Below are 26,754 nucleotides of genomic sequence, written 5' to 3'. Positions count from 1 at the left end.
TTACTATTTTATTCATTTCATTCTACTGCTTGATTGTGTTTTCACAGATTTCAGGAAAGGATTCATTCATTTCCTCTTTGAGAATCTCAATTGTAATCATAGAGGCTATTTTTTGAGTCTTTGTCTTGTGCTTCAGCTGTATTGCAATTGTTAGGGCCTATTGAGTAGGCTTGCTGGGATCTAGTGGGGACAAACTGTGATGGCTATTACTGAATTTGTTTTTACATTGGGATCTAAGCATCTGTGTTTGGGATGATTGTAATTCTTGGTGCTAATATATTTTTTCTTTTCTTTGTTGGATGGGTGTTCCTTTCATTGGTATCTGTTGCCCTCTCTAGTTCTTAGAGGAGTGTCTGTGGGTTGCCTGATAATAATGCTTCTGACATCACACCAAGCAAAGTTCCGGGACAGAATGTGTTTCTATGTATTAGGAATTGATACTTAGGAATAGGAATAGGTAAGAAGGAGGTGTCTGAGGGGGTCCACAGGAGGGAAGAAAGCCAGGATCTGCATAGGCCCATGAAAATGAGGTCAGAGAGGGAAGAGAGGCTAAGGCAGGTATCCTGAAACAGAACTGGGATGAGACTGGGGGATTGGATTTCGAGGGGAAGAAGGATAGTGAAGATTGCCTATCTGACAGTGAGTTACTAGGGAATGTCTCTGGGAGTTTGTAGCTGAGACAATGGGATGGGATGATGAAGGAGGCTATAGGAGAAGATCTTTGTGATCTGGTGACAGAAAGGACTTGGAGGCAGCAGAGGTGGTCTACTATAGAACTGGGCATGAGACTGAGGGATTGGATTTGGAGGAAAGGAAGAATGTAAAGATCTTCTCTCTGCCTTTCTGTGGGCAATCTCTATTTCACATCTCTTCTTACATTTCTAATTCTATCATTATTTTCATGAAAGAACTTTGGATATCCCTTCCAAAGAAATTTATTTGCACAACTGAAACTGAAAGATTACAGAACTTTAGGAGTATAAAATATCCTGACCTGTGCCAGAGAAAAAGATAAGGATCTAGACTTAAGAAAAAAATCTCATAACTCTAGAACAGTTTTTCTTTTTTTTACAAGTACCATCCTAATGTTAAGAGATGTCGAGTTTTCCTCTGATATTTCATGCATGGGTAACCATGCTCTATGGTCTTCTTAGTTACTACACTTCTTTTTCCATCTTGTTTTATGGCTAGATAACAATTGTATTGTGATTTTCTTAGTTCATCATAAATAATGTTTGTCTGATCCAATGACCTTATAGGGTTAGTGTACTCCTCTTTCCTTGGTAGTAGCCTGTGAACAGATTCAGAGTTCAGATTATAGATTCTAGTGAGTAATTATTCTGAGAACATCTTGGAATGGTTGTTTGTTTAAAATTAAATACAGGCAGTATCACATGATAGAGTCATTAGTAAGTAAATTTATTTCTGCTCTTTTTTTTTTTGGTTATTTAAGACAGAGTTTCTCTGTGTAGCTGTGGCTTTCCTGGAACTCACTTTATAGACTAGGCTGGCCTCAAACTCACAGAGATCTGCCTGCCTCTACCTCCCAGCTGCTGGGATTAAAGGCATGCACCACCACTGCTTTGCTATTTCTGTTCTTTTTACATTGCAGTCATCAAAATTTTCACATTTTTTCAATATAATTGCATTATTTTTATTCAGAGATTTAAAACAAATATGTATAGGTCCACATATATATTTATATATGCACGTATTTATTTGGAATCATTCATACATAAAGGTCATATTTATTAAGAGATTTCAGTTGTGTAGACAGGAAAGGCAACAGATGCTCTTTGAAGCCATGACAAGGAGGGAAATAAATCCATAAGATGGAATATTACCTTATTGTCTATTAAAGAACTGCCTATGCATGAGACAGATAGATTTTCAAGTAAATGAATTGCATGTAGAATTTTTAGATCATGTGACTATGAGTAACATTTTAACAATTTCAATTTGACTTTCTTCATTGTTCCTAAAGATGGGCATATAAGCACTTTATTAACATGTTTTATAATAATTTCATACAAATTTCCAACTATTTTTATTATCAACCTTTCAAACAATAGTTGTTTAACAAGTAACATTACATAATTAAGTAGCAAATAATTAAGTCTCAAGAGTCTAATTCAAATTCAGAGAATGGTTTCTATTCTGCAGATATGTGTTGTTATGAATTTTCATATGTTGAGTTTTTGGTCCATAAACTTCTGAACATCCAACATTTACTATTTCCCCTGTCATGATGCATCATTCACATATAAAGAACATAAGAAGATGCTTTTGTGTTGATGCAGAGGAGAACAGAAAGAATATTCATGATAACATATATATCCACTAGCAGCTATAACTAAGAAAAAAAAATCTCACTGTTCAACAAGTTGATTCCTCGGAGACCTCAAGGGTCTTAGAGCACATGTTACTTAAAATCCCAGGTGTATCATTCCTTGTTTGGTCTTGTAACTTAGATCATAATATTGTACAAATAAAATTATAACAATAACCTCTGCCACATAATGTTGACCAAGAGCTTGAGACCTGAACAGTAACATTTTCTTTGTTTGCTTCTTTATGCTTTATGGTTTTTTGTTGTTGTTGTTCTTTTTTGGTATTTGTGTGATGATGGCAGCCTAACTTTCATATTGATCTGGTCACACATCAAAATGAAGTAGAAGTGAAATTTTAACTCTTCCAATATATTCATCTTTTGTAGTGCTAAACACTTCCTACAGAATTTTTTGTGAAGAATAATTCATTTGACAATCTGCCTCCTAGTGTGAAGCAAGCTTAATCAGTACCCAAGGTTTGTGTGTTCCAAAAAGTACACTTTGCCTCTTCCTCTAGTGGTGTACAAGGCAGCGCTCTGAAAAGTCAGTGCAGGCTGCTCAGACCTGTCTCATTCCATGAAGATTACAGGCATGATTTGTAAATTCTGGTCTTTGGTTAATATCTAGGTTATAGTTTCAATATTGTTTTCATATTTCTCTTAAAAAAAGTCAGCAGATTTACAAAAGCTGATAATTCAAAGATGAGCTATTTATTACCACTCACACGAGTAAATGTCTTTGTGTATGGTGTTTGAATTGTGACTACTTTCAAGAATTTAATAATTCACCTCTGCTTCAATTCTTCAGGTTACACAACTATAGCCTTCAGAAGTTTTCCAGTATTTTGTTTTCAGTTGAAAGAGACTCAATCAAGGTAATTTTTGTAAGGATGTACCATCTTGTTGATGGTGATATTATAAATTTATAAGCATCATTTTTTGTTGTAATTGAAGATTTTATATTAATAAAGTTTACTTTCACTGTCTTCTTATGAATCATGCAAAACCAGAGCTTTGTCACCGAGTTCATACTCCTGGGGCTTTCACAAAACCCAGATGTAGAAAAAATACTATTTATTGTATTTTTGTTGATCTACCTTGCAACTGTTGGGGGCAACATAGTAATTGTGGTGACCATCCTCTACAGCCCTGCACTGCTGGGTTCCCCTATGTACTTGTTCTTGGCATTCTTATCCTTCCTGGATGCATGTACTTCTTCTACTGTCACACCCAAGATAATTACAGACTGCTTTTATGAAAGGAAGACCATCTCTTTTGAATGTTGCATGACACAACTGTTTACAGTCCACTTTTTCACAGGGGCGGAGGTGATTGTCCTGGCATCCATGGCCTATGACCGCTATGTGGCCATTTGCAAGCCCCTTCACTATTCTTCCATCATGACCCGGAGGCTCTGTGGCATTTTGGTGGCAATATCCTGGGCTGGAGGATTCTTGCATTCTATCATACAAATTATCTTCACATTGCAGCTGCCTTTATGTGGACCCAATGTCATTGACCATTACATGTGTGACTTATTTCCATTACTGAAGCTCGCCTGCACTGACACACGCATTTTTGTCCTTTTAGTGTTTGCCAACAGTGGGGCTATTTGTATCATAATCTTCTCCTTATTGCTTGTCTCCTATGGTGTTGTCTTGTTTTCTCTGAGAGGCCACAGTTCAGAAGGTCGCCGTAAAGCTCTCTCGACCTGTGGATCCCACATTACAGTTGTGCTTTTGTTTTTTGTCCCATGTATATTAATATATGCACGACCTACATCTGCATTGTCCTTTGAGAAAAATATGCTTATATTTGTCAATGTCCTGACACCATTGCTCAATCCTATGGTTTACACTTTCAGAAATAAGGAAATGATGAATGCCATCAGAAAAATGTGGAAGAGATTGACAGTGGTTTCTGATCAATTTTAAAATATTTTATTGGTGGAAGTATTATGGCAACTCCACATAGTTAAAGGGGAGGTTTATTTTGTGGGGTAACTTACAAGTAAAAGGGCCCAGGAGAGGTGAAGGGCAGTCCAGCAATATTCTCTGGAGAACTCTGCTTGGTCTACCTCCAGTGTCCAGGATCCAGGAACCAAGAGAGCCAGCACATCCAGGTCTTAAGGGCTCCTCTCTTGCCCCCCCCTCCTAGGCATGACAGTTACCAGAAGCAAACCTGGAACAGCTACCCACTACAATATTCCACTTTCATTGGATAAAGGAACTTGATATGCCAACATGATGATTTGCGATTTACTTTCCAGAAACTTTTATGACATTGCTAACATGATAGAAGCACATTTTTAATTCAGTACTGGTGCACAGGAGATTTATGATCCCAGAGTTTAAATTCATTGTGAATTTATCTGGTGCACAGTGAGTTCAAGGTTCAGTGGAGATTGGTTTTAAGAAAATAAGGTAGAAAGCAAAAGATGGTCATAGCCAGTGACTTCTTTTGGTTCTGTATCAATGTTAATGGGCACACATACTATTTACCCTTCATATGTGTTTATAACATACACACCAACACAAACTAACAAAAAGTACACCTGAAAAACTAAATGAAAGTAATAAAGAAGTCAGTGTTTTATTGGACAAATACTACATTCTAGAATCTATAAATGGATGGCATCTTTAGATACAGAGGACATCAATAGTGGGAGTGAGAATTTATGTTTCTGAGTTCACACCTTCACTCTGAAAAGACCATCCAGGATTGTTCTACAAAAGTGAAAGTCAGCTTAATTTTATCCTCTCATTTATTTAATTACGTATTTGAGAACATTTAACTATTTGGATCCTTGTTATTCCCATTGTTTCATTAAAAATGGTTGGCAAAATAAATGTGTATTTGAAATTGGGAGAAGAAAAATATTGAAATCATTTCAAGAGAAAACAAGTCTCTAAGTGACACCCTGAGACTCCAGAACTTAGAAATACAGAGATGTTGAAACAGAACCTGACCTCTAGGCGTTTCTGCACATGTGACTTCTTTTCCTGTTGTTGAAAAGTAATTTTTTCATATAATATATTATTATTATTGTTTCCATTCCCTTATCTTCTCCCAGCACCCCCCACACCCATCCAACTCCGTGACTTCTTTGTCTCTTTCTTCAGAAAACAAACAGGCCACTAAAATAGAGAATAAGACAAAACAAACAGAAAAACAAAAGAAAAGAAAAAGCACTAGAAACAAATATACTCACAGGCACACACAGACACATAAAACACATAAAAACACAAAAATCAAAAGACTTGCCCAGCATCATTAAGACCGAGTAGAAGGAGACCCATACTCCTTCCAGGATGGCCTGCCCTGGCAGTGAGGTGAAAACACTCTCCAACCTGGTCCCCTGTAGCTCCAGGCAGTCAGGCACTATTATGTGAGCAAATATATGGTGGGTTATGGGAGAGAGAGAGAGACAGGCGGACAGACAGAATGGTTCATGTCCTGTGGAGAGAGGGAGATCTGAAGTTGTGAAGGCAGGTGGTGAAGAGTGGGCTGAGGTAGGTGGCATGCTTGTCACCTTGGGCCATGGTGATGTATGGGCCTCAGCTCCTTCCAAGGCCTATGCCTGGGTCTGTGGCCCTGCTGAAGAGATAGGACTCTACAGTGTTGTCCACCCCTCCACACCCCCACACCCCCACCTCTGCCTCAATGGCTGCAACCCTAGGGCGAACTGGTCCTGTCCCTCTGGTGCTGCTGCACCAGGGAGAGCAGGTCCTAAACCTCACATGGGCAGTACAATAGAGCTTCCCTTATTCACAGTGGGTGGGGGAGGGGGAGTGGTGGGGGTTTAGGGAGGGTTAGGCAGTTGGAGGTGGGGTAGGGGTGCCAGTGAGCTAGCACTGAATGTGTTAGAGTGGGAAAGTTGGTCCTGTCCTCCTCATCTGCCCTGTGGTGGTGTGGGTAAGGAAAAGATGCCCTCCCCTTGCCCCTCACCACCTGTGGCAAGTGGGAGAGCTGACCCAGCCTCTCATCAACTGCAGCACTTGGGAAAGCAGGCCCTGCTGTACCTTATATGGACAACACAGTAGAGCTGATCCTGTCAACAGGGGCTTAGGTGAGCCAGCACCAAGAATGTGAGCATGACCCCACTCTTTGCTGCCTATGTGGTGGCATGGGCAATGGAGAGATGACTCCCTGATGCCCTTCACTGCTCGCCACCTGTGGTAGGCTGGAGAGCTGGCCCCTCAGACCTGAGAGTGTGAAAGCTGGTTCTGCCTCTCACTGGCAACAACATTCAGAGGGGCACGCCCTGTACCTCACCTGGGCAGCATGGTAGAGCTGCTCTGTTGGCAGGGGTGTGCGTGAGCTGGCATGGAGGGCTTGAGAGTAGGAAAGCTGACCCTGCCCCTCATCTGACTTATGGTCCTGTGAGTGAGTAGAAATACCCTCCCCACCCTCTGCCCCTTGCTGCCTGTGGCAGGTGAGAGAGCTGGCTGTGAGATCATGAGCAGGAGACATGTTCCTGCCCCTCATCAGCTGCAGCACTATGGAGAGCAGCCCCTGCACATTGTTTGAGCAACACAGTAGAGCTGGCCCTGGTGGTGTAGGTGTGGGTGAGCCATCCCTGAGACCATGAAAACAGAAGAATCAGCTTTACTCCTTGCTGTATAGGGTAAACTAGATGAGACAATGCTGTAGAGCTCACCCTGGTGGTGAGGATGGGGACAGCTGGCAGACTGACCAACCCTACAACCACCCAGGCCCAGAATGATGAGCTGGCCCAGTGCAATATCCATCCTATCTATGATCTGCTATAGCACTATGAAGTGGTTGATCCTGTGGATCCAAAACTGCAGGATCTCCGTGACACAGGGCAGCAACAGGATATCCAAGAAGAGTCTCAGTGAGGGCCCAGTATCAATAGTGTGTGAGAAACCAGAGGCCTCAAACTAGACCAATGACTTTTTGCAATGATTATCTTTAAGTAAAGATATGTGTACTAAAGGATTTACTGTGTGACTCACTGTGTCACACTTCAGCTTTCACGATGAGATTTTTCTTTTAAATTTTTTTGGGGGGGGATGGTGCAAGGGCAGAGAGCAGGTAGATAGATACAAAAGGACAGGAAGATGAATGGGATCATGCATGATGTGAAATCCACATAGAATCAATAAAACCTTTTTTTAAAATGCCCAAACAAAGTATATGAGACAAAAAGTCTCCAAAAAAAATACCATTGAGTTCATTTTGTTTTGACCATTATTGCTGGGCACAGGGCTTCCATGTAAGTGTGTTATGTATATCCAGTGAGACTCTACTGGAGAAAACTGTTTTCCTTTGTGAGCAGGTGTCATTTGGAGATAGCTTCCTGATAAGGTATGGGGGTTCTTGTCCACTTCACTTCTCAGCACTGGCACCCCATTTGGCTTGGACCTTTGATGTCCCTGTGCGTGCTGCCACAGTGGCTTCATATGTGTCTTAGTCCTGTTGTTTCTGGAAGGGTCTGTTTCCTTGTTGTCATTCAGTCCCACTGGATCTTACAGCCTTTCTGACTGTTCTTCTGCATAGCTGCCATATCCTCCTTGAGGGGAGAGGTTTGAGGAAGACATCCCACTTAGAATTGAGAGTGTCAAGATGTCTCACGGTCTGAACATTGCCCAGTTGTGGATCTCTGTATTAGTTACTGTCTCCTGCAAGAGGATGACCTCTTATTTTTTTTTAATTTTTATTTTTATTTTGCAATACAATTCAGTTCTACATATCAGCCACAGATTCCCTTATTCTCCCCGCTCCGGCCCCCCTCACCTTCCCCCCCAGCCCACCCCCCATTCCCACCTCCTCCAGGGCAAAGCCTCCCCCGAGGACTGAGATCAACCTGGTAGACTCAGTCCAGGTAGGTCCAGTCTCCTCCTCCCAGGCCGAGCCAAGCGATCCTGCATAGGCCCCAGGTTTCAAACAGCCAACTCATGCAATGAGCACAGGACCCGGTCCCACTGCCTGGATGCCTCCCAAACAGATCAAGCCAATCAACTGTCTCACCCATTCAGAGGGCCTGATCCAGTTGGTGACCCCTCAGCCATTGGTTCATAGTTCATGTGTTTCCATTTGTTTGGCTATTTGTCTGTGCTTTATCCAACCTTGGTCTCAACAATTCTTGCTCATATAAACCCTCCTCATTCTCGCTAATTGGACTCCCAGAGATCCACCCGGGGCCTAGCCATGGATCTCTGCATCCAGATCCCTCAGTAGTTGGATGGGGTTTCTAGCACGACAATTAGGGTGTTTGGCCATCCCATCACCAGAGTAGGTCAGTTCGGGCTGTCTCTCGACCATTGCCAGCAGTCTGTTGTGGGGGTATCTTTGTGGATTTTGGTGGGCCTCTCTAAGACTTTGCTTCTTCCTATTCTCATGTGGTCTTCATTTACCATGGTCTCCTATTCCTTGTTCTCCCTCTCTGTTGTTGATCCAGCTGGGATCTCCCGCTCCCCCAAGCTCTCTTTCCCTCGACCCTCGCCCTTCATTACCCCCACTCATTCCAGGCTGTTCATGTAGATCTCTTCCATTTGTCCATCATTGGGTGATCGCCATGTCTTTCTTGGGGTCCTGTTTTCCAGGTAGCCTCCCTGGTGATGTGAGTAGCAGTCCAGTCATCCTTGTTCCACATCTAGTATCCTCCTATGAGTGAGTACATACCATGTTTGTCTTTCTGAGTCTGGGTTACCTCACTCAGGATGATTTTTTTCTAGATCCATCCATTTGTCTGCAAACCTCATAATGTCATTGTTTTTCTCTGCTGAGTAGTATTCCATTGTGTATATGTACCACATTTTGTTTATCCATTCTTCAGTTGAAGGGCATCTAGGTTGTTTTCATGTTCTGGCTATTACAAACAATGCTGATATGAACATAGCTGAACAAGTGCTCTTGTGGTGTGGTTGAGCATTCCTTGGGTATATGCCCAAGAGTGGTATAGCTGGATCTTGGGGGAGATGGATTCCCAATTTTCTAAGAAAGCGCCATATTGATTTCCAAAATGGTTGTACAAGCTTGCGTTTCCACCAGCCGTGGAGGAGAGTTCCCCTAGCTCCACATCCTCTCCAGCATAAGGTGTCTTCAGTGTTTTTGATCTTAGCCATTCTGACAGGCGTAAGGTGGTATCTCAGAGTTGTTTTGATTTGCCTTTCCCTGATGATTAGGGATGTTGAGCAATTCCTTAAATAGTCCAATAACCCCTAATGAAATAGAAACAGTCATTAAAAGTCTCCCAACCAAAAAAAGCCCAGGACCAGATGGTTTCAGTGCAGAATTCTACCAGATCTTCAAAGAAGAGTTAATACCAATGCTCTCTAAATTGTTCCACACAATAGAAACAGAAGGAACATTACCAAACTCCTTCTATGAGGATGACCTCTTATGATGGCTGAGTGAGATGCTGATCTATGGATTTAGCAGCATGTCATATAGAGTCATTTTGTTTCTAAGTTCTGTTAGCAGAACAATAATATTCTGTTATCCAATCTCAGGATCTTGGCTACCCAAGTATTGTTGGACATGGGTTCCATCTCATGGATTGGGCCTTACATCCATTCAAGCAGTGGTTAGTTCCTCCCACAACTTTAGTGCCACTATTGAATGAGTGTACCTTGCAGGCAGGACACCACTGTAGATTAAACATTTGTAGCTGGAGTAGTGGTTAACTTTCTCTTCTGGTAGTGTGCAGACTACCTTTCAGCATTATGAACACTACTCAGTAGAGGTGAAGGCTCTTGGTAGTCATGAGCTCAACTTCTCCATCCTCAATGAAATATGTAAATATGGTCTTTAGGAACAGGGGTTTACCATAAATTTGTAGAAAGGAACCAATGGACTTGTCAATTGCCTGCTTGAGGGCTTCCATGGGGCAACTTTGTCCAACAACTGAAATAGATATGATCCATTTCTGGCACTGGCTATTTCACTTGATCATGATAGATGTCTTGTGACTTTGTCTTCTTTGTTATTTGTTGATTATAGTTAGACTGATTTTATACACACACACACATGTATTAAGGAGGTTCTACAGCAATAGGCTTATATATGACCTCTCAAAAGGCCCATGGTATTAGCAGTTTATCCCTATATTCTCTCCCTTACTCCCCCTTCATCTCCCCCCTTCATTTAATTATCTTATTCTTTCTATTCACTCTCTCAATAACTGTATATTCTAATTAATCTTACAGTCTCAGTAGTCTCTCACTCTATCACTCTGTACCCAGATTCTGTGGTTATACAGGTTTACCATGCCTATTGAAAGCTTTAAAGCTAACATCCACTTATTAGAGAATACATACCACTCTTGTCTTCCAGATTTCAAATTGTACTACACAGACATACAATAAAAATTAATAATACTGTCATGAAAACAGATACATAGATCAGTGGGATAGAGTTGAATATCTACATATAAGCCTAGTCTATCACAATAAACTGATTTTTTGTCATAGACCAACAATTAGAGAAAATATAGTACCTTCAACAAATGGTGTTGGCACAATAGAATAGCCACGTGCAGAAAAAAAATGAATCTAGAACTCTTCATCTAATTCTTCACAAAACTTAAATCCAAATGGATCAATGGCCTCAACAAAAGACCTGACACCTTAAAGACAATAGAGAAGAAAGTGCAGAATAGACTTAAACAGTCTCTTTGTTTGTTTCTATGACAAATACATAACACACAAAGCTATTTTTTGCCAGTTTGAGAAAAGGAAATGAATAATTCTTTTCTACTAACCATTGTAGTTGGTCTAATTTTAACATATTTTTAGATTTTATGAATATTCAAAAACTTCACACATGCATACAATTAAACATAAACTTTTCTACATTCATTCCTCTCTTCAAATTCCTCCAATATCAACTGCCATATGCCCTTCCTAACATGACAAATCTCTTCCTTTTTGATAAGCAGCTAAATTCATATACCCAAGTTATCCATAGGCACCTGTATATGGTGCCAGCTACTGGAGCATCTACTACTGGTAAACTACTAGTGGCCAGATCCTTAGTAAAAAATGTTTTTTTTTTTCATTCCCTATGAACTTAAAGGGTAAATACCTTTTCACTATGACAGGGGCCTGGAAATGATCTTCTACATTTAGTCCAGGAATTTGTCTTTGTTTATCTTTTGCAGTAACTACAGTTATTGTGAGTTCATGAAGGTAATAGCTACATCATGTCCAGAAGACATTTCAGAGCACTCCTTCTGATTCCCTGGCTATTACATTTTTCTCCTTCTCTTCCATTTTGTTCTCTGAGCATTGGTAATGGTGTAGGGGAAACATAATTGTCCCATGTAGGGTTGATCCCTTACTCTCTCATCCTTAGCACTCTTGAGTTTGACCTAATTTCAGATGAAAACAAAGAAGATAGAACAGAGGTTTCCATCATATCACTTACATGGATTCACTTGATTCTGCTATACTGCTTTATGCTGTATTCAGTCATCAAGATAGTGAAGAAAACAGGGATATGCTTATGTAATCTAAATAACATATTTTATTTGTAATTAATTTAACTTGCAACTACTATCTTTTTACTGTTGAAAGATTCAATTCAGAATGGACCTTATGTTAGGTCAGTCATCTTCTAATTAATTAGAAATTATATCCCTTGTAATAATAAAACATTATCCTGCTATACACTTCAGTGAATGTTTTAAAATAAATTTTAGAAATTTCTTTATTGGAAATATAATTACACTTATTTTGCTTAACATTAGTCAATATCTTAATTGGGATATGAAAGATGAAGCTAAGATTTACTTAATGTTTAGATGAATGTGGAGCTTTGTTTTCCTTGGGACTTCCTATTGCACTTGCTGCTCTCTGTAGGAAGGCTTTGTGAAACAACAGCAATGCCCACTAAACTATAATGATACTCCTTGCTATTGGAACCATTTACAGATGATAAACATGAGACATACAGATTTTTGGGAACATTTTGTAATCTAAAGGATAGGGAACTGAGTACAAGTCTAAAAAGTTTAAGTAGTTTTTTATATCTTCCCCTTTTTCCTTTCTTTTTTATTGTTGCTGTTGTTTGTGTCCCTTGAAAATTTCTTAAAAATATAATTACACTATTTTCCCTTTCCTTTACTTTCTCCAACACCTTTTGGGCTATTCCCCCATCACTCTTCCCATGTGCTTCCACCTTAATACCACTGGTGTTTAACGGAAACATTTTCTGGTGTTTTACTGTAATATACTTGTTCCTGGGGGTTAGAGAGGTATGTTATAGTAAGTTGTTTGATAGTGGTAGCATGGACATTGCAACCATTAACAAGCATTCACTGTAGACACCAACACATGCCAGGTGTAAGATTAGGACATCCCATCACTGATTTGGGATGATCGCAGGAAGCCCTACTCCTCCTTGAGAAGTTATTGATAGTTAAATTTAGATGCCAAGCAGAGTAGTTCAGTATTTTCTTCACCTATGTAGCCTTTCATAAGTGGCTCCATAGGCCAAGAAATAAGCACCAACCATGCTCACACAAGCCTCCCTCATCAAATTCAATGGTCTATAAAAACATATGACTGTCAGAGGAAAAGGATGATAACGAGAAAAGAATGCCATTAAAGGGAAGTGGAGAAGGAAAACATATTGGTGGCCAATGTGATCATATTTCATTGGGTAAGTGTGTAGAATTGTGAAAAATAAGGAGCTATAAAATATTCTTTGAGGTAAAAATATTTCTATTATTTTATAGTTCACTTATATTTATACACAAAATAATTATATTTTACTGAATATAAAAGTATAAAAAAAGTTATACTTTACTAAGAAGTCTTTAACAGTGTTTAACAACACAATGGATATTTTCCTTAAAGATAGATTCCTTCTGACACAAGGCTTTTTGCCTAGTTTATGCACAGAAGCACTGTATTCCATCCAATGTAGAACAATTTACCTTTTCTGAAAATTATGGTATATGAAATTATGAGCAAATAAAACCTTCTCCAAATTACAAAACTACACAGCATAGCTTAGATGGACATGGAAACATTTTAAGTTTTGAAACAAGTGGAAAGTTTCACAAAATTGTGTCATTGAATCTCATGGGACCAGAACATTTTCAAACCCTGAGAGAACTAAAAATTAGTCTCACAGACTCATGATGTCTCAAGGAAACCTCTTTAAATGCCAGATACAGTGAGAGAGTAATATTTGGATTTTTAATTTATGTTTTGTTCAGCAACCATGATGAGTTCAGTATCCTAGAAGCAGAGGTAACATCCTCCACCCTCACTGCCAGGGCTGCTCTCCTTCTGTCCCTTAGATGTGGAAGGAAGAAATAGAAACAAGCAGAGAATCTTGGTCAAGACTGAATGAAAAGGAGGCTGCCTTCAAATTTTTCACAGAAGTCACACCTAGAGAGACAAAGTAAGCATATCATGCACCTTCATGGAAAAACTTTAGTTTGTGATAAAGTGATTTAACATTTGGTATTATGTGCAACCTATTGTGTTTAGCAAAATTATGTCCCTTTAACTCTACAGCCATCTGTTCTTGTGAAAGTTCTATAAAGCCTGGTGCTCATATTATTTACCTTAGTAAATATTTTATTACCAAAATTAGTTTTTTATTAAATGAATAAAATGTTACATGAAAAAAAATCAGATAATAATAAATAATTGTTTAAGTGCTCACAGTGCTTAAATAACTGTTAAGAGCAAATTCCTTCCTTCCATCCATCCCTCGTTGAAATGTCTTTCCATAATTTATTTTGAGCTTTCAGTTTTTTTCAGAGTTCATTGAAATTTAACATATTTTCAAATGTTCATTCTCACATTAAAATCAAATAATTTAGAACTGCAGCACTAATTTATTTTTCTTTTATCTCAATGACAATACTTTGATTATCTAAACATATGTCCATTTATATACTAGTAACTCCCCATTGTGAAGCTTGCGTGGAAAGGTAGGATGCTTTGAGTTTGTATTAAGAATGCTGAAATAAGAATGTCATAAATTGAAGCATTACTGTATCTTAAAAAAAAGCTGTGGAAGTCGAATATAAAATGTTCTACTCCCACATATACACAGCAACACATAACACACAGGAGGGATACAAGGTAACGAAGTTTGACTTAATTCACAAAGTGAACTCTTCAGATTCAATCATATCCACTTACATTCCTCAAAGCCTTAGAGTTTTTCACTGAGCTCTTAGGAAAACCAAGTGGGTGAAGCTCTGACTCCCTTAGAGCTAGAATTTTGTGTCATCCTCTCTCTTAAAATGAGCAGAATCATTAAAACATCAAAGAGGCTTCAGAAATTCCCCCAGGAGAACATGAAAAGAAAGAGAATATCTCTTTTGCCTACATTCCAGAGATAATAGGGGGAGTAAAGTTGAGATATGTAGGGAAATCAAGAATAACACTGTGGATAGAGAAAAGATTAGTAGTCTGAAAGGAATGTGTTTTCCAGAAAGTCAAGGAAATAAACCTGGTTAGCAATAAACACAAAGAAGGAAACTTTTATTGGTAGATAATAACTTTATTTTAAAAATATATTGGACTTACGGAATTTAATATCTTGGATAATTTCATATAAAACTTCAATAAATTATCATCATTTGTAAGAATGGTAGCTATTTATATTAAATATATTAAAGAGCAACTATTTATAGTGGTAACCCTCTATTCATCTCTCTAAACATTTTGAGTGTTACATGCATCTCAAGTTAATGAAGACATTCTGTTATGAGAACATATTGGCACTACAATTACTTGTGCTGCCTTAATGAATGGGAAGGAAATAGTGGGCAGTGTGGATGGTGGACTGGGGAGGCATACTTCCTTTAGGTCTCTGCTAGGAGAAGGCTCAGTGACCACAGTTTCTACTTAGTGCCCATGAGTAAGGTAAGTTAGCCCTCTATTATTTTCAAGTGCATGGCTGCTATGGAAAAGATCATGGAATATTTTAGGATAAGTAAAGAGAAAGCATGTTGTTCCTAAGTGAGAATTTGGATTTTAAGTCAAAGAGCAAAGAATTGGGATAGAGTCAAGTCCAATGTATGGTCATTAACGGAAAGATTATGATATAATGAAATAGTCCACATAAGATGCCTGTTAAATTAACTCATTACTTCAACTTTTGGTAATCAGATGGATAGTGTGAAAATCAGAAATTCTTTTCAGAAATTGAGAGGAAATTAGCTTTTGTGGGTGTCATCTTGGTTTTTAATTTTCAGGTTTTTAATAATCATAGGAACATACTTCTTACTAATGGAATTTATCACTTTAATATCTCATAGAAAATAGTACATATTTATGTTAGTGAATGAATTATTAATGTTCTTATATTTTCATTCTCACTTAAGAAAGTTTTTAAATACCTCCTGTTTTATGTCATATCTTTGGATTTTTATTTATGCTATCATATTATAGTAATTTGTAATAGTCTTAATTATATATCATAGCTCTTATGGAAGTTTTACATTTTTGTCATTTTTTCAATATTTTACACACTGCATCACAATGTTACTCTACTCACTTAATATTTAGAATAAAAGTTTTTGGGAGGAATTCTGTTTAAAAAATAAAAATGCACTTAAGGTTCTGTAATTATTTCTGATTTGTGTTCCAAAATTACTGCATTAAAAAAGCAATGTTAAAGTTATTGTAATACATTTGAAAGTGTGATTTTTTATGAGACATTTTCTTTTGATTGATTTTATGTTTCATCTCATTTTTGGCATAAAGCACATTTTAAAGAAACTTGACACCAATGTTCATGTTCTTTTTGACATAGAGTTTACAGAATGTTAATAAAATTTATGGATTTTGCTGTTTGTGATCACACATGCTTATAATCCCAGAACTTGAAGTCAGGAAGATCAGGAATTCAATGACATGGTGAGTTTGTGTCCAACCTTGGCTGCATCTGTGTTTCCCTTTACCACTAGAGTAAAGTCTATCTGTCTTTTAAGGAAAAAAAATCCCAGTGCTGTGGTAGATCAGTAAATGGCCCATGAGTATTACACATCCAGCTGTTTTGTTACCCATGTTTTAATGAATTTTTTATTAACTTGAGAATCTTGCACAATGTATTGTGAACATATCCTAGATGTTCCCACAATAGAAAGGAAATAACTTGTTAATTTCCACTCTTCATTTTATTTAGTCTAATGTTAGCTGAACACAAATAGAACAGAAGCCCCAGGTTGTCTTGCATAGATTCACTTGAGTCTGCTGCGTCGCTTTAAGGTGCATTCTGTTGTAGATGATGTACAAAAAAGTGAGAATGATTGCCTCATCTAAACAACAAATTGTATTTATAGTTGGATAATTTTCAGTGATGATCCTTTTTAAATTGTATTTACCTCTCAACTCAAAGTTAAACATAGTTAAGTAACTCCCCCTTAGCCTGTTTTCCCTCCAGCTGCTCCCATGTCCCCTCCCACCAGGCTTTTCATGTCTTCTTCCTCATAATATCTCAAAATGATGGCCCTTTAAAAATATTATTGCTATATAATATATAAATACAAAAATTTTAAAATACAACCTGCTCAGTCTGTTTATTGTTGCAGGTAGTTAAATGATATCAGGATACCTAGCCTGGAAATTCATCCCTGGGAAAGACTCAGTCTCCCTCTCTCAGCAGTCATTATTTGCCTGTGGTTCTTTGTCTAGAGGTGGGGCCCATGGGATTTCTCCTTCCACATTCGCATGTGTATTGGTGTCCTCCTCATTATTCAGGCCTTGTTTAGACAGACATATTTCCGAGATGTCATAGATGCAGCTTCTCTGTCCTTTCTAGGAAGCAGTCTCACAGCAGAATTTCTTGTACTACAGTGTTTACAGTATTCTATATTTTTGTACCCTTCCAGAAATGTTCCCTGGACCCTAGCTGTATCTGTTGGGACTGGGTTCCTCATGATTAGTCTATCTGTACATTTAACCAATTTTCTGTAATGGTCTCCATTTGCTGCAAAGGGAAACTTCTTTGATGAGGGATGAGATCTACACTCATCCACGTGTTTAAGGAAAAGTTTTAGAATTCAGTTAGGAATTGGGATGGTCTAGAAAAGAAGTGGTAATAGATTTTCCTCTAAGGTCCATGACCACATTAGCCTTGAGTAGTTGGCTAATGGGTGTAATTTTCCTCCTATTCAATTTAGTTTTTAAGTTCCTTAGAAAGATGCTGGTTAATGTTGAAATAGGAACGAATGCCTTATTACGCCTTCAGGAATGTCTTACCATGTTGATCATTGTGATTCACAGGCATCACAGCTGATTATGACTATTGATTGCCGCTCCACCTTGCAGCTTAACAAGCAAGTTCTAGTATAATGACAATTTATACTCAGGGCAAAGGCTTTTAGGTCACTAAAGTTTATATCTTACCATTATCCCTTTTATGTTGCAAGATTCAATTTAGAGTAAGGCTACATCTTGTGCTTAATTCATGTATTTTCTGACTCCTATAAATATGATCATAAAACATAACTACATTGTAATATCATTTCAGATATTTTAATTATAAAGAATAACAGGATATTCTAGGCATTGAAACCTTCTTTTTACTGTAACTCATAACATAAAATAATTTACCTGTGTATAAATATTATGGAAAGAACTTCTCACCTTTTACTATCCACAAATAAGAGTGAAATATAGAATTATCTTCTCTGCTCAGTTTAATTCTCCGGGGTCAAATTGTTCTTAACATTTAACATCTCTTCATACATTTCTAAGTCCATCATTATTTTCATGTGTTATTCACAAAGGAACTCTGGAGACTCCTTCAAATTAATTTCATTTGCACAAGAGAAACATAAGACTTAAGGCAATTTAGGAATATAAAATAATCTGACCTATACCATAAAAAAGTGAGAGTATGCATCTTAGAAAAAATGGCTCAAGGGTTTAGAGCAGTTTTGCTTTTTTGTCCAAATACCATCATTGTAAGTGACACTGAATTTCATTCTGACATTTTTATTCATGGGTACCACACCCCACAATCTTAGTCATTACAGGTTTTTTTGTCCATTCTGATTTATTCTTGGATAATAACCAATAAATTATATAATGATTTTCTCAGATTATCATAAATGATAGTTATTTGTTCATATGATCTTCTAAGGTTAGGTTTTAATCCTTTAGTTGTAGCCTGTGAGTGGATCCAGATTTTGGTTATAGATGTTAAATGAGGAACTCCTCTGAGAACATCATGAAATGATTGTTTGTTTTAAATTAAATAGAAGCAATGTCTTATGATGGATTTGTTTTTGTATTTATTCATTCATTATTTTAAAATATAACAAAATAAAATATAATAATTAAAAACAAAACCTATCACATTCGAGTTGGACAAGACAAACCAACAGAAGGAAAAGGGCCAAAGAGAAGGCACAAGAAACAGACACCCGACCACTTGTACACTCAGGAATTTCATAAAAGCACTAATCTAGGAGCCATAATATATGTCAAAGTACCTGGTGCTGACCCATGTAGATTCTGTGCATTCAGGTTCAGTCTCTTTGAGTTCATGTGAGTTTTGTTCCTGTTGATTTAAAGAGTCTTTCACTGGCTCTTACATTCTTTCTGCTTCCCCTTGCATGCAATTCCCTTAGCTTTGAAGGGAAGGATTTGATGGAGACATCCCATTTAGGGCTAAAACTTCCAAGGTCTCCTACTCTCTGCATAATGTGTGTCTTTGGGTCCCTATATTGTTCCCATCTGCTGTAAGAGGAAGCTTCTCTGCTCATAAGTGAACAAGGTACTATTCATGTACTGTTAGTAGCAACATTTCATTAGGAGTCATTTTATCACTACATTAAAAAAATTATCTAGACTAGTATTATTTGGCTTTAACCTAGGTCCCTGCACTACCTAGTTTCTAGTTCTTGAAGCCGTGTAGGGTATGGGTTCCATCTCATGCAGTGGGCTTTAAGTCAAATTAGTCATTGTTGTTTTCTCCCAAAGACTTTGTGCAAATATTTCCCTAGCATATCTTGTAGGCAGTAAACCATTGTAGATAAAGACTTTGTGACTGGCTTGTTGTTTATGTTTCTCATTTAAAAGCTTGCAGAGTATGTTCTTGTACAGAAGATCCTGGAACATAGGGAAGAAAGCTCTAAGTAGGCACCAACTCAACTTCTCCATCTTTAATGAGTTGTGTAGATACTGCAAGTAAATTTTTTTCTGTTCTATTTTAATTATTGCCTTTAAAATTACCAAAATCTTTCATTTCAATAGAACTGCATTGTTTTTACTCACAAAATTTTAGCCAAAGATGTATGATGTCCACATGTATATTTCTATATATGCATGTATAAACCAAGCAATGCTCATAGACTAAAACATTATTTCCAGTGAAATTCAGTTGTATAGACAGGAGAGGAAACAAATGGCCTTTGAAGGTGTGAGTAGGAGAGCAAATGAATTTAAAATCTGGAATAGTTCCTTAATTTCTGTGGAGAAGCTTACTATGTATGAAGCAGATATGTTTTCAAGAGATTGAATTATACCTATAACTTTTGGGTCATGTGACCATGAGAAACATTTTCACACATTCAATTTGACTTCTTTTACAATGACTTGGAGATGAGCAGCTAGGCTGTTTATGAATATGCTTTATAATAAGCTCATACATATTTCCAACCATTTGTCTTATCAAATAATACTTGCTTAAACAACTTAACACTGCATGAGTAAGTAACATAAAATTGTGTCTCAAGACTAAAATTAATTCAATGCATAATTTCTCTTTTTCAGTTATGTGGTATCACCAATTTTTATATATGTGATTTTGGACCATCACTTTCTGAACCTTCATCACTCACATAGGAACAAAATAAGAAGATGCTTTTGTGGTATTTCAGAGAAGGAGAACAGAGAGAACAACTGTCAGTGCTGCTATAACTAAGATAAACAATCTTCCTGTCATCAAGTTGACTCCATGGAGACCTCCTGGGTCTTAGAACATATAAGTTAACCATTCCTTGTTTGTTTGGTCTTATATTTAGATTAGAATGTCAGACAAATGAAACACTAACAATATCATATACTGTTTGTCCAGGAGATTGAGACCAGAACAGGAGAAATTTCTTTTGGTATTTCTCTTAGATTTGATGACAAGGAGATTATTTTTATAATGTTTTGGTCACACTTTAAAGTGAAAAATTAATTCTTTTTATATAGATCTTTCATTTATAGTGCTAGATACTTCGTACAGAATTTCATTTTTTTTTTTTTTTTGGTTTTTCGAGACAGGGTTTCTCTGTGTAGCTTTGTGCCTTTCCTGGATCTCGCTTTATAGACCAGGCTGGCCTTGAACTCACAAAGATCTGCCTACCTCTGCCTCCCGAGTGCTGGGATTAAAGAATTTCTTTTGTGAAGAATAATTTATTATTTGAGGTAACAATATATTTCTTAGTTTTAAACAAATTTAAAAGGTAGCCAGGATTTTGTGTGCACCTAAATGTACATTTGCCTCTTATTCTATTGTTGTATAAGACAGTTCTCTGACAAGTCATTGTGGGCTACTCAGCCATGGCCTTTTATTCATATCTAGTTTATAAATGTTATAAAAATGTCTTTTAATATTCATTTCAAGAGCTGATAATACAATTACACTAGACTTCTCCTCTCACACAACTGAATGTGTTCATAACTGAAATTTAAAATGTGGTTTCTTTAAAGTTATATTAATATATAATTTATGTTTTCCTCAATTTATGTGACATAACTATATCCTTCATTTTTCTAATACTTTATTTTCAATAGTAATAGAATTAATCAAGATAATTTGCATACGGATATACTATCTTGTTGATGGAAATATAAGCATATGAGAAACATTTTTTTAACAATTGATGATTTGTGTGAAGAAAGTTTATTTTGCTATCTTCTTGAGAATCATGCAAAACCAGAGTTTTGTCACTGAATTCATAATATTGGGCCTTTCTCAGAACCCAAAAGTTGAGAAAATACTGTTTGTTTGTTTTTTGTTGGTTTACCTTGCAACTGTAGGGGGCAACATGATCATTGTGGTGACCATCATCTACAGCCCTTCACTGCTAGGATCCCCCATGTATTTCTTTTTGGCATTCCTGTCCTTCCTGGATGCATGTGTTTCTTCTACTGTCACACCCAAGATGCTTATAGACTTCTTAAGTGAGAAGAAGATCATCTCTTTTGAATGTTGCATGACACAATTGTTTTCAGTTCATTTCTTCTCGGGGGCAGAAATGGTTGTCCTAGCAGCCATGGCCTATGACCGTTACGTGGCCATTTGCAAGCCCTTGCATTACTCTTCCATCCTTACCCGGAGGCTCTGTAGTATTTTGGTGGCAATATGCTGGGCAGGAGGCTTCTTGCATTCTATTGTACAAATTATCTTCATATTGCAGCTGCCTTTATGTGGACCCAATGTCATTGATCATTACATGTGTGACTTGTTTCCATTGCTGAAGCTTGCCTGCACTGACACTCATATATTTGTCCTTTTGGTGTTTGCCAGCAGTGGGGCTATCTGCATCATCATCTTCTCCTTATTGCTTGTCTCCTATGTTGTCATCTTGTTCTCTCTGAGAGCCCACAGTTCTGAAGGTCGTCGTAAAGCTCTTTCCACTTGTGGAGCCCACGTTACTGTTGTGGTTTTGTTCCTTGTTCCGTGCATATTAATATATGCACGGGATACATCTGCATTCTCCTTTGAGAAGAACACACTTATATTTGTCAACGTCCTGACACCATTGCTCAATCCTATGGTTTACACATTCAGGAATAAGGAAATGATAAATGCCATGAGAAAAATGTGGAAGAGATTGAAAGTGATTTTTGTTAGGCTTTAATATTGCTTTTACAATGGTGAGGAGATGAATCAATGGGTAAGAACACATGCTTTGTCAACATGAGGACAAGATTTTTATTTTCCAGAACTCATGTGAGAGTCTAAGCATGGAAGCACACTTTATTCTAGTACTGGTAAATGGGAGATTTATAGATTCCAGGGTTTTGCTTCACGGCGTATATATTTGAGAAACAGTGAGCTCAAGCTTCATTGGAGATTTGCCTTAAGAAAATGAGGCAGAACGCAGTAAATATTCATAGTTAGCCCCTTATTTTAGCTTTGCATGAATGTTCACAGATACAAAACCATTCACCCTTTATGTACACTAACATGTGTACCACAGACACACACACATGCATACACACACACACACACACACACACACACACACACACACACCAATATAAGCAAACAAAAATATACTGTTAAATGTAAAGAATAAAGAACTTAATATTTTATTGGGCAAATAAAGCATTAATTTTTTATAAAGAAATAACATCATTTGATACAATTTGATACAGAAGACATCAGTAGTGGGAATGTGAATAAGTTTCTAGGGTCACATTTTCACTCTGCATTGATAATTTGGTATTGTTATATAAAAATAAGAGCAATTCAATTACATCCTCTCATTTGTTAATTGCATATTCAAAATGTCTTAAATATTTGTCTGCTTTCTATTAATACTATGTTTCATTTAAAAACTTGGTTGACAAAATAAATGTGCATTTGGACAAGAAAAATAATAAAGTTATTTCAAGAGAAAACAGGTTTCTAAGTGACAAATTGAGACTTCAGAAGCTAGGAGAGGAGAGGAGAGGAGAGGAGAGGAGAGAGAGAGAGAGAGAGAGAGAGAGAGAGAGAGAGAGAGAGAGACCCAGAACCTGACCTCCAGGTGTCCCTAACTTTTAAGGTGGGTCCATTCATGCCTGGAAGGAAACACGAGTTACTCTTTCAACGTCTTCACTGATAAAATCCTTGAGACCAACTGTAATTTCTCTTGAATGATGGGACTATCCTATCCCAATGAGCTCTGGGACCTGATTAGATAAATACCCATGTAGACCTCCTATTTCTATACTACAAAAAGTGTTTATGGGACGTTACTGTCCTAGCCACACCATTGCAAAGACGGTGACACGATGAGCACATGTCCCTACTCTTTACAGAGTGAATAGAAGCCAAAGCAAGCGGATTTAAAACTAGTTTCCAAAATGTCAATTTATTATGTGATTTTAAGATTCTTAACTTTGTGTGCACAAATGATAATTACATTTTTAAACTTATCGATCAATATCATTAAAATTTAGACATTTCATGTCACTTCATGAATTCTTACACTCATATTGTCAAAAGGAATTTGCAGAAAATTAACTTACTGTTAAACATCTTCTGCTTAGAATCAACAACATTAACAAGTAACTGAATTTTATGGTAAAAAAATGGTAAATATTAATAGTGTTTGTTTCTCAATGATTTTAACTGCCAGAGATAATATACATGATATTACAAAAGACACATGAGACTTCCTATTGGGAAAAAAATACAGAACTAAGATTTGGTCTATCAGTTAATGATTAAAAAAAACACAGAGGAAGTTTCAAAATGTGTAGATGTCACATTGAAGAACAGAGACATAAACTCTCTCTTGTATTAGTTTGAGGCAGAGCGAGCCTGAACTTGAATTCCTTATGTCTTACCCTGTTTTTGTGCCTGTCTGTAGTTTGTGGTGACTGTTGTGTGTTACCTGTTGTGTGTGTCCGGTCGGCCTGGCTTTAGTTCCATCTGATGTATTGTCTATGTTTTGTTTCCATGTCTCTGCTGTGTCTGTTCCTGTGACCAAGAAAGGGGCTTGCTCTGTGGTCATTGAAAAGCACAGAAGATATGTTATAGAAAAGTGATAAGAGATTCTTTGTAAGGATTTTTCAAGGGAAGAACTGACTGAGTCCAGTTGATCCAGAAGGGTAACCCAAACTGCAAACATATGTTATCAGCCTATCTGAACACGCTTTTCAAATATTTATGGGATTTTGTTTGTTTTAGTCTGTTTTCAACTTTTGGCTACTTTCAGGAAATGATTATCCCAACACAGACATACATTATACTGTCTTAGGAGCATGGGACTATACATAAATATAATAGTAAATCTATGAACTTATCTTAGTTTGAAAAGCTTATTAGATAGGAAATATGTATAGTAGTTTACATTGTTGTCTTAGAGGCAAGTCAAACTTAAATAGGCTGAGTACACCCTAGGATAGAAGGTCAAGTCCATAGTCAAATGATCTCAAAGAATATCATTATCTTTCTTTCAGATATGTCAAAAGTTTAGTCTCTTTGGGCTCAAGAGATACATTCAGAAAAATGTACCAGCACAATTTGTGTCAAAAACAGTTTCTGAACAACGTATATAGAACACATCTGACTGGATTTGTAAAAGAAATAGGAAAGAACTCAAGTATTATTTTCACATAATATTATTTTACACACACACACACACACACACACACACACACACACATCAACCAGAAAATTTGTGTACCTGCTAAAAAAAAACTTTTATCAAAGTAGCAGGATGCAAAATAGACACACAAAAGTGAGTAACTTTCCTGAACGTAAACAACAAACCTATGAAGAAAGAAATCAGGGAATGAATATGATTCAAATAGCCTCTAAATATATCTTGGAAGAAATTTTACCAAAGAAGTGAAAGATATTTACAATGAAATTCAGTTCTTCATCTTTAGAACTTATTTGGTTATGTATTTTTTCCCAACCTGACACAAGATAGAGTCACCTGAGCAGATAGAACATTAATTTAGAAAACATCTCTATTATACTGCCCTGAAGGCAAGCCTGTGAGTATTTCCTTGATTGGTAATTGTTATAGAACGGTCCACTCACCAAGGCAGTACCACTCCTGGGCATGCGGTCCTTGGGTGTATAAGAAAGCAAATCAAGCAATCCAGGTGTTCAAGCCTGTAAGCAATGTTCCTCCATGGTCTTTGTTTCACTTCCTGTCTCCAGGTTCCTTGAACTTCTACTTCCAGGTTGCTTGAGTTCACACCCCTACTTCCCTCTGTGAAGGAAAATAATGTGGAAGTAGAAGTCATATAAACGACTACTTTCCCAGTTTCAATGTGGCCATTTATTTTTATCCTAGGAATATTAGCTAAACCAAGACATTAGTAGAATTTCAAATTTAATGTATTAAAATGGAATTTTATATAACTGGAAAATTATAGAACACTAGATACATTTTGCAAGGGATGGGGGCCATCTTCATCTGTCAGAAGCTTTTAAATCCATGATTAGGATTCCATATAATTTTTTATTGTCTGTTTTGAACTTTACAAGATTCCAATAATTTTCACTATTGTAAATGCAAACATCTTGAGTTAGAGAGATCGTTCAGCATCTAAGAGCATTCTTTGTTCTTGCAGGAGCCTTAAATTGTATAACTCACTCCAGCATTTCATGACTCAATTCTAACTACAGTGGTAGTTATGGCACCCCATTGTGATGGATTATATTCCCAAATTGTGGGCCACAATAAAGTATTTCCACTTTAAGGGTCTGTTAACATGAAGTTGATATCAGGAAGAAGAAAAGCAAGTAATATGGGTAAGTGGTACAAGGGGCAAGGTTGTTGCTTTGATAAACATGGCAGCAGTTGGGAAGAACTTGTTACAGTGTGCTAGCAAAGTATGCTAAAGGTAAAATTATTTTTGGCAGGTCTTTATTTTAGAAGCTTGGAAAACCAGCTACTGAAAGAAATGAAGATAGTAGAGAGCTGTCTCATGATGTCTTCAGGGGAAATAAAAACTCCCTCATGAAACTGAAAATTTATCTTTTCTGTAATATATTTGTCAAGAATCTCACTTCATTCTGCCCATGTTCTGTGCTTGAGTGAAGTTGAATTTAAAGATAATGAACTAATTTATTTGGAAGAAGAAATTTCAGGACAAGTGAACATTAGCTATATTTTATTGCTCATACCATAGTCTTTGGTGAAAGAGAGCAGAAAATTGGGCAAAAAATAATTTTTAAAAGTATAATTTTTCAAGTAAGAAAAGAGCTCTGTCTAGTTAAATTTCACAGCAAGATGTGTGCTTAAGAAAAGGAGTGATATTTGCTAAAGAGAAGCATCCTTCTCTGAAATGTGATAATGGCAAATTAGACCTAAAGGCATGACTCCACCCATGAAAGGCTCCAACACAGGGAAAAGTGAACTTATTTGAAAGAAGAGAGTGTGATCTCAGGATATACCTGAAGGAGTGTGCTGCTCCTGGAAAGAATTCCCACGAAAGTGCTTCCCCTTTTTCAGGACACATTCGTATAGTTGTGAGACAAGCATGGGGTTTAGGCCACATCTGGAAGTGTCAGGTAATGTCAGCAGTATTGTACATCTGGTACCATATTTGTAGTCAAAGCTCCTGAGAAAGGTGTATCTTTTTTTTTTCCAATTATGTAGACATAGGGAAATTGAACATAATAATCCTCTACTGATGTTCATAAAGGCAACTCTAATATCATTGGGTCAAAAGTAAAGGACAGGAATATAGAAGGACTATTTGGAAAGAAGGTAGTCACCAGGATGGGAAGGGGATAAGAGATGGTGATGT

General features: G+C 37.2%; 2 protein-coding genes and 1 long non-coding RNA gene across 4 annotated transcripts; all 3 read left to right on the top strand.

Annotated features, from left to right (window-relative positions):
- Window positions 1–735: 735 nt before the first annotated feature.
- LOC131909332 (uncharacterized) lies at window positions 736–25,749 on the top strand. 2 transcript variants are annotated; one of them, XR_009378825.1, is made up of 7 exons: window positions 736–820; window positions 3,138–3,204; window positions 13,521–13,708; window positions 16,082–16,185; window positions 19,357–19,412; window positions 20,050–20,147; window positions 25,573–25,749. It is a non-coding gene; the product is annotated as an uncharacterized LOC131909332 (long non-coding RNA). The 2 variants fall into 2 exon arrangements; XR_009378826.1 differs by having other exon boundaries at window positions 19,357–19,464.
- Window positions 3,298–4,263, top strand: LOC131909331 (olfactory receptor 4C15-like). Its single transcript, XM_059260849.1, has one exon. The coding sequence runs from the start codon at window positions 3,328–3,330 to the stop codon at window positions 4,261–4,263; it is 936 nt and encodes a 311-aa protein (XP_059116832.1). The 5' UTR covers window positions 3,298–3,327.
- On the top strand, window positions 21,165–22,500 carry LOC131909330 (olfactory receptor 4C15-like). Its single transcript, XM_059260848.1, has one exon. The coding sequence runs from the start codon at window positions 21,195–21,197 to the stop codon at window positions 22,128–22,130; it is 936 nt and encodes a 311-aa protein (XP_059116831.1). The 5' UTR covers window positions 21,165–21,194; the 3' UTR covers window positions 22,131–22,500.
- Window positions 25,750–26,754: the final 1,005 nt, after the last annotated feature.

The sequence above is a fragment of the Peromyscus eremicus genome, chromosome 4, assembly GCF_949786415.1.
Source record: "Peromyscus eremicus chromosome 4, PerEre_H2_v1, whole genome shotgun sequence".
Classification (NCBI taxonomy): Eukaryota; Metazoa; Chordata; class Mammalia; order Rodentia; family Cricetidae; genus Peromyscus; species Peromyscus eremicus.
Note: the sequence above shows the minus strand (reverse complement) of the source record. Positions and strands in the feature narration are given on the sequence as shown.

Coding starts and splice junctions, on each gene's coding strand:
- LOC131909330 (XM_059260848.1), top strand. CDS start 21,195: ATGCAAAACCAGAGTTTTGTCACTGAATTCATAATATTGGGCCTTTCT.
- LOC131909331 (XM_059260849.1), top strand. CDS start 3,328: ATGCAAAACCAGAGCTTTGTCACCGAGTTCATACTCCTGGGGCTTTCA.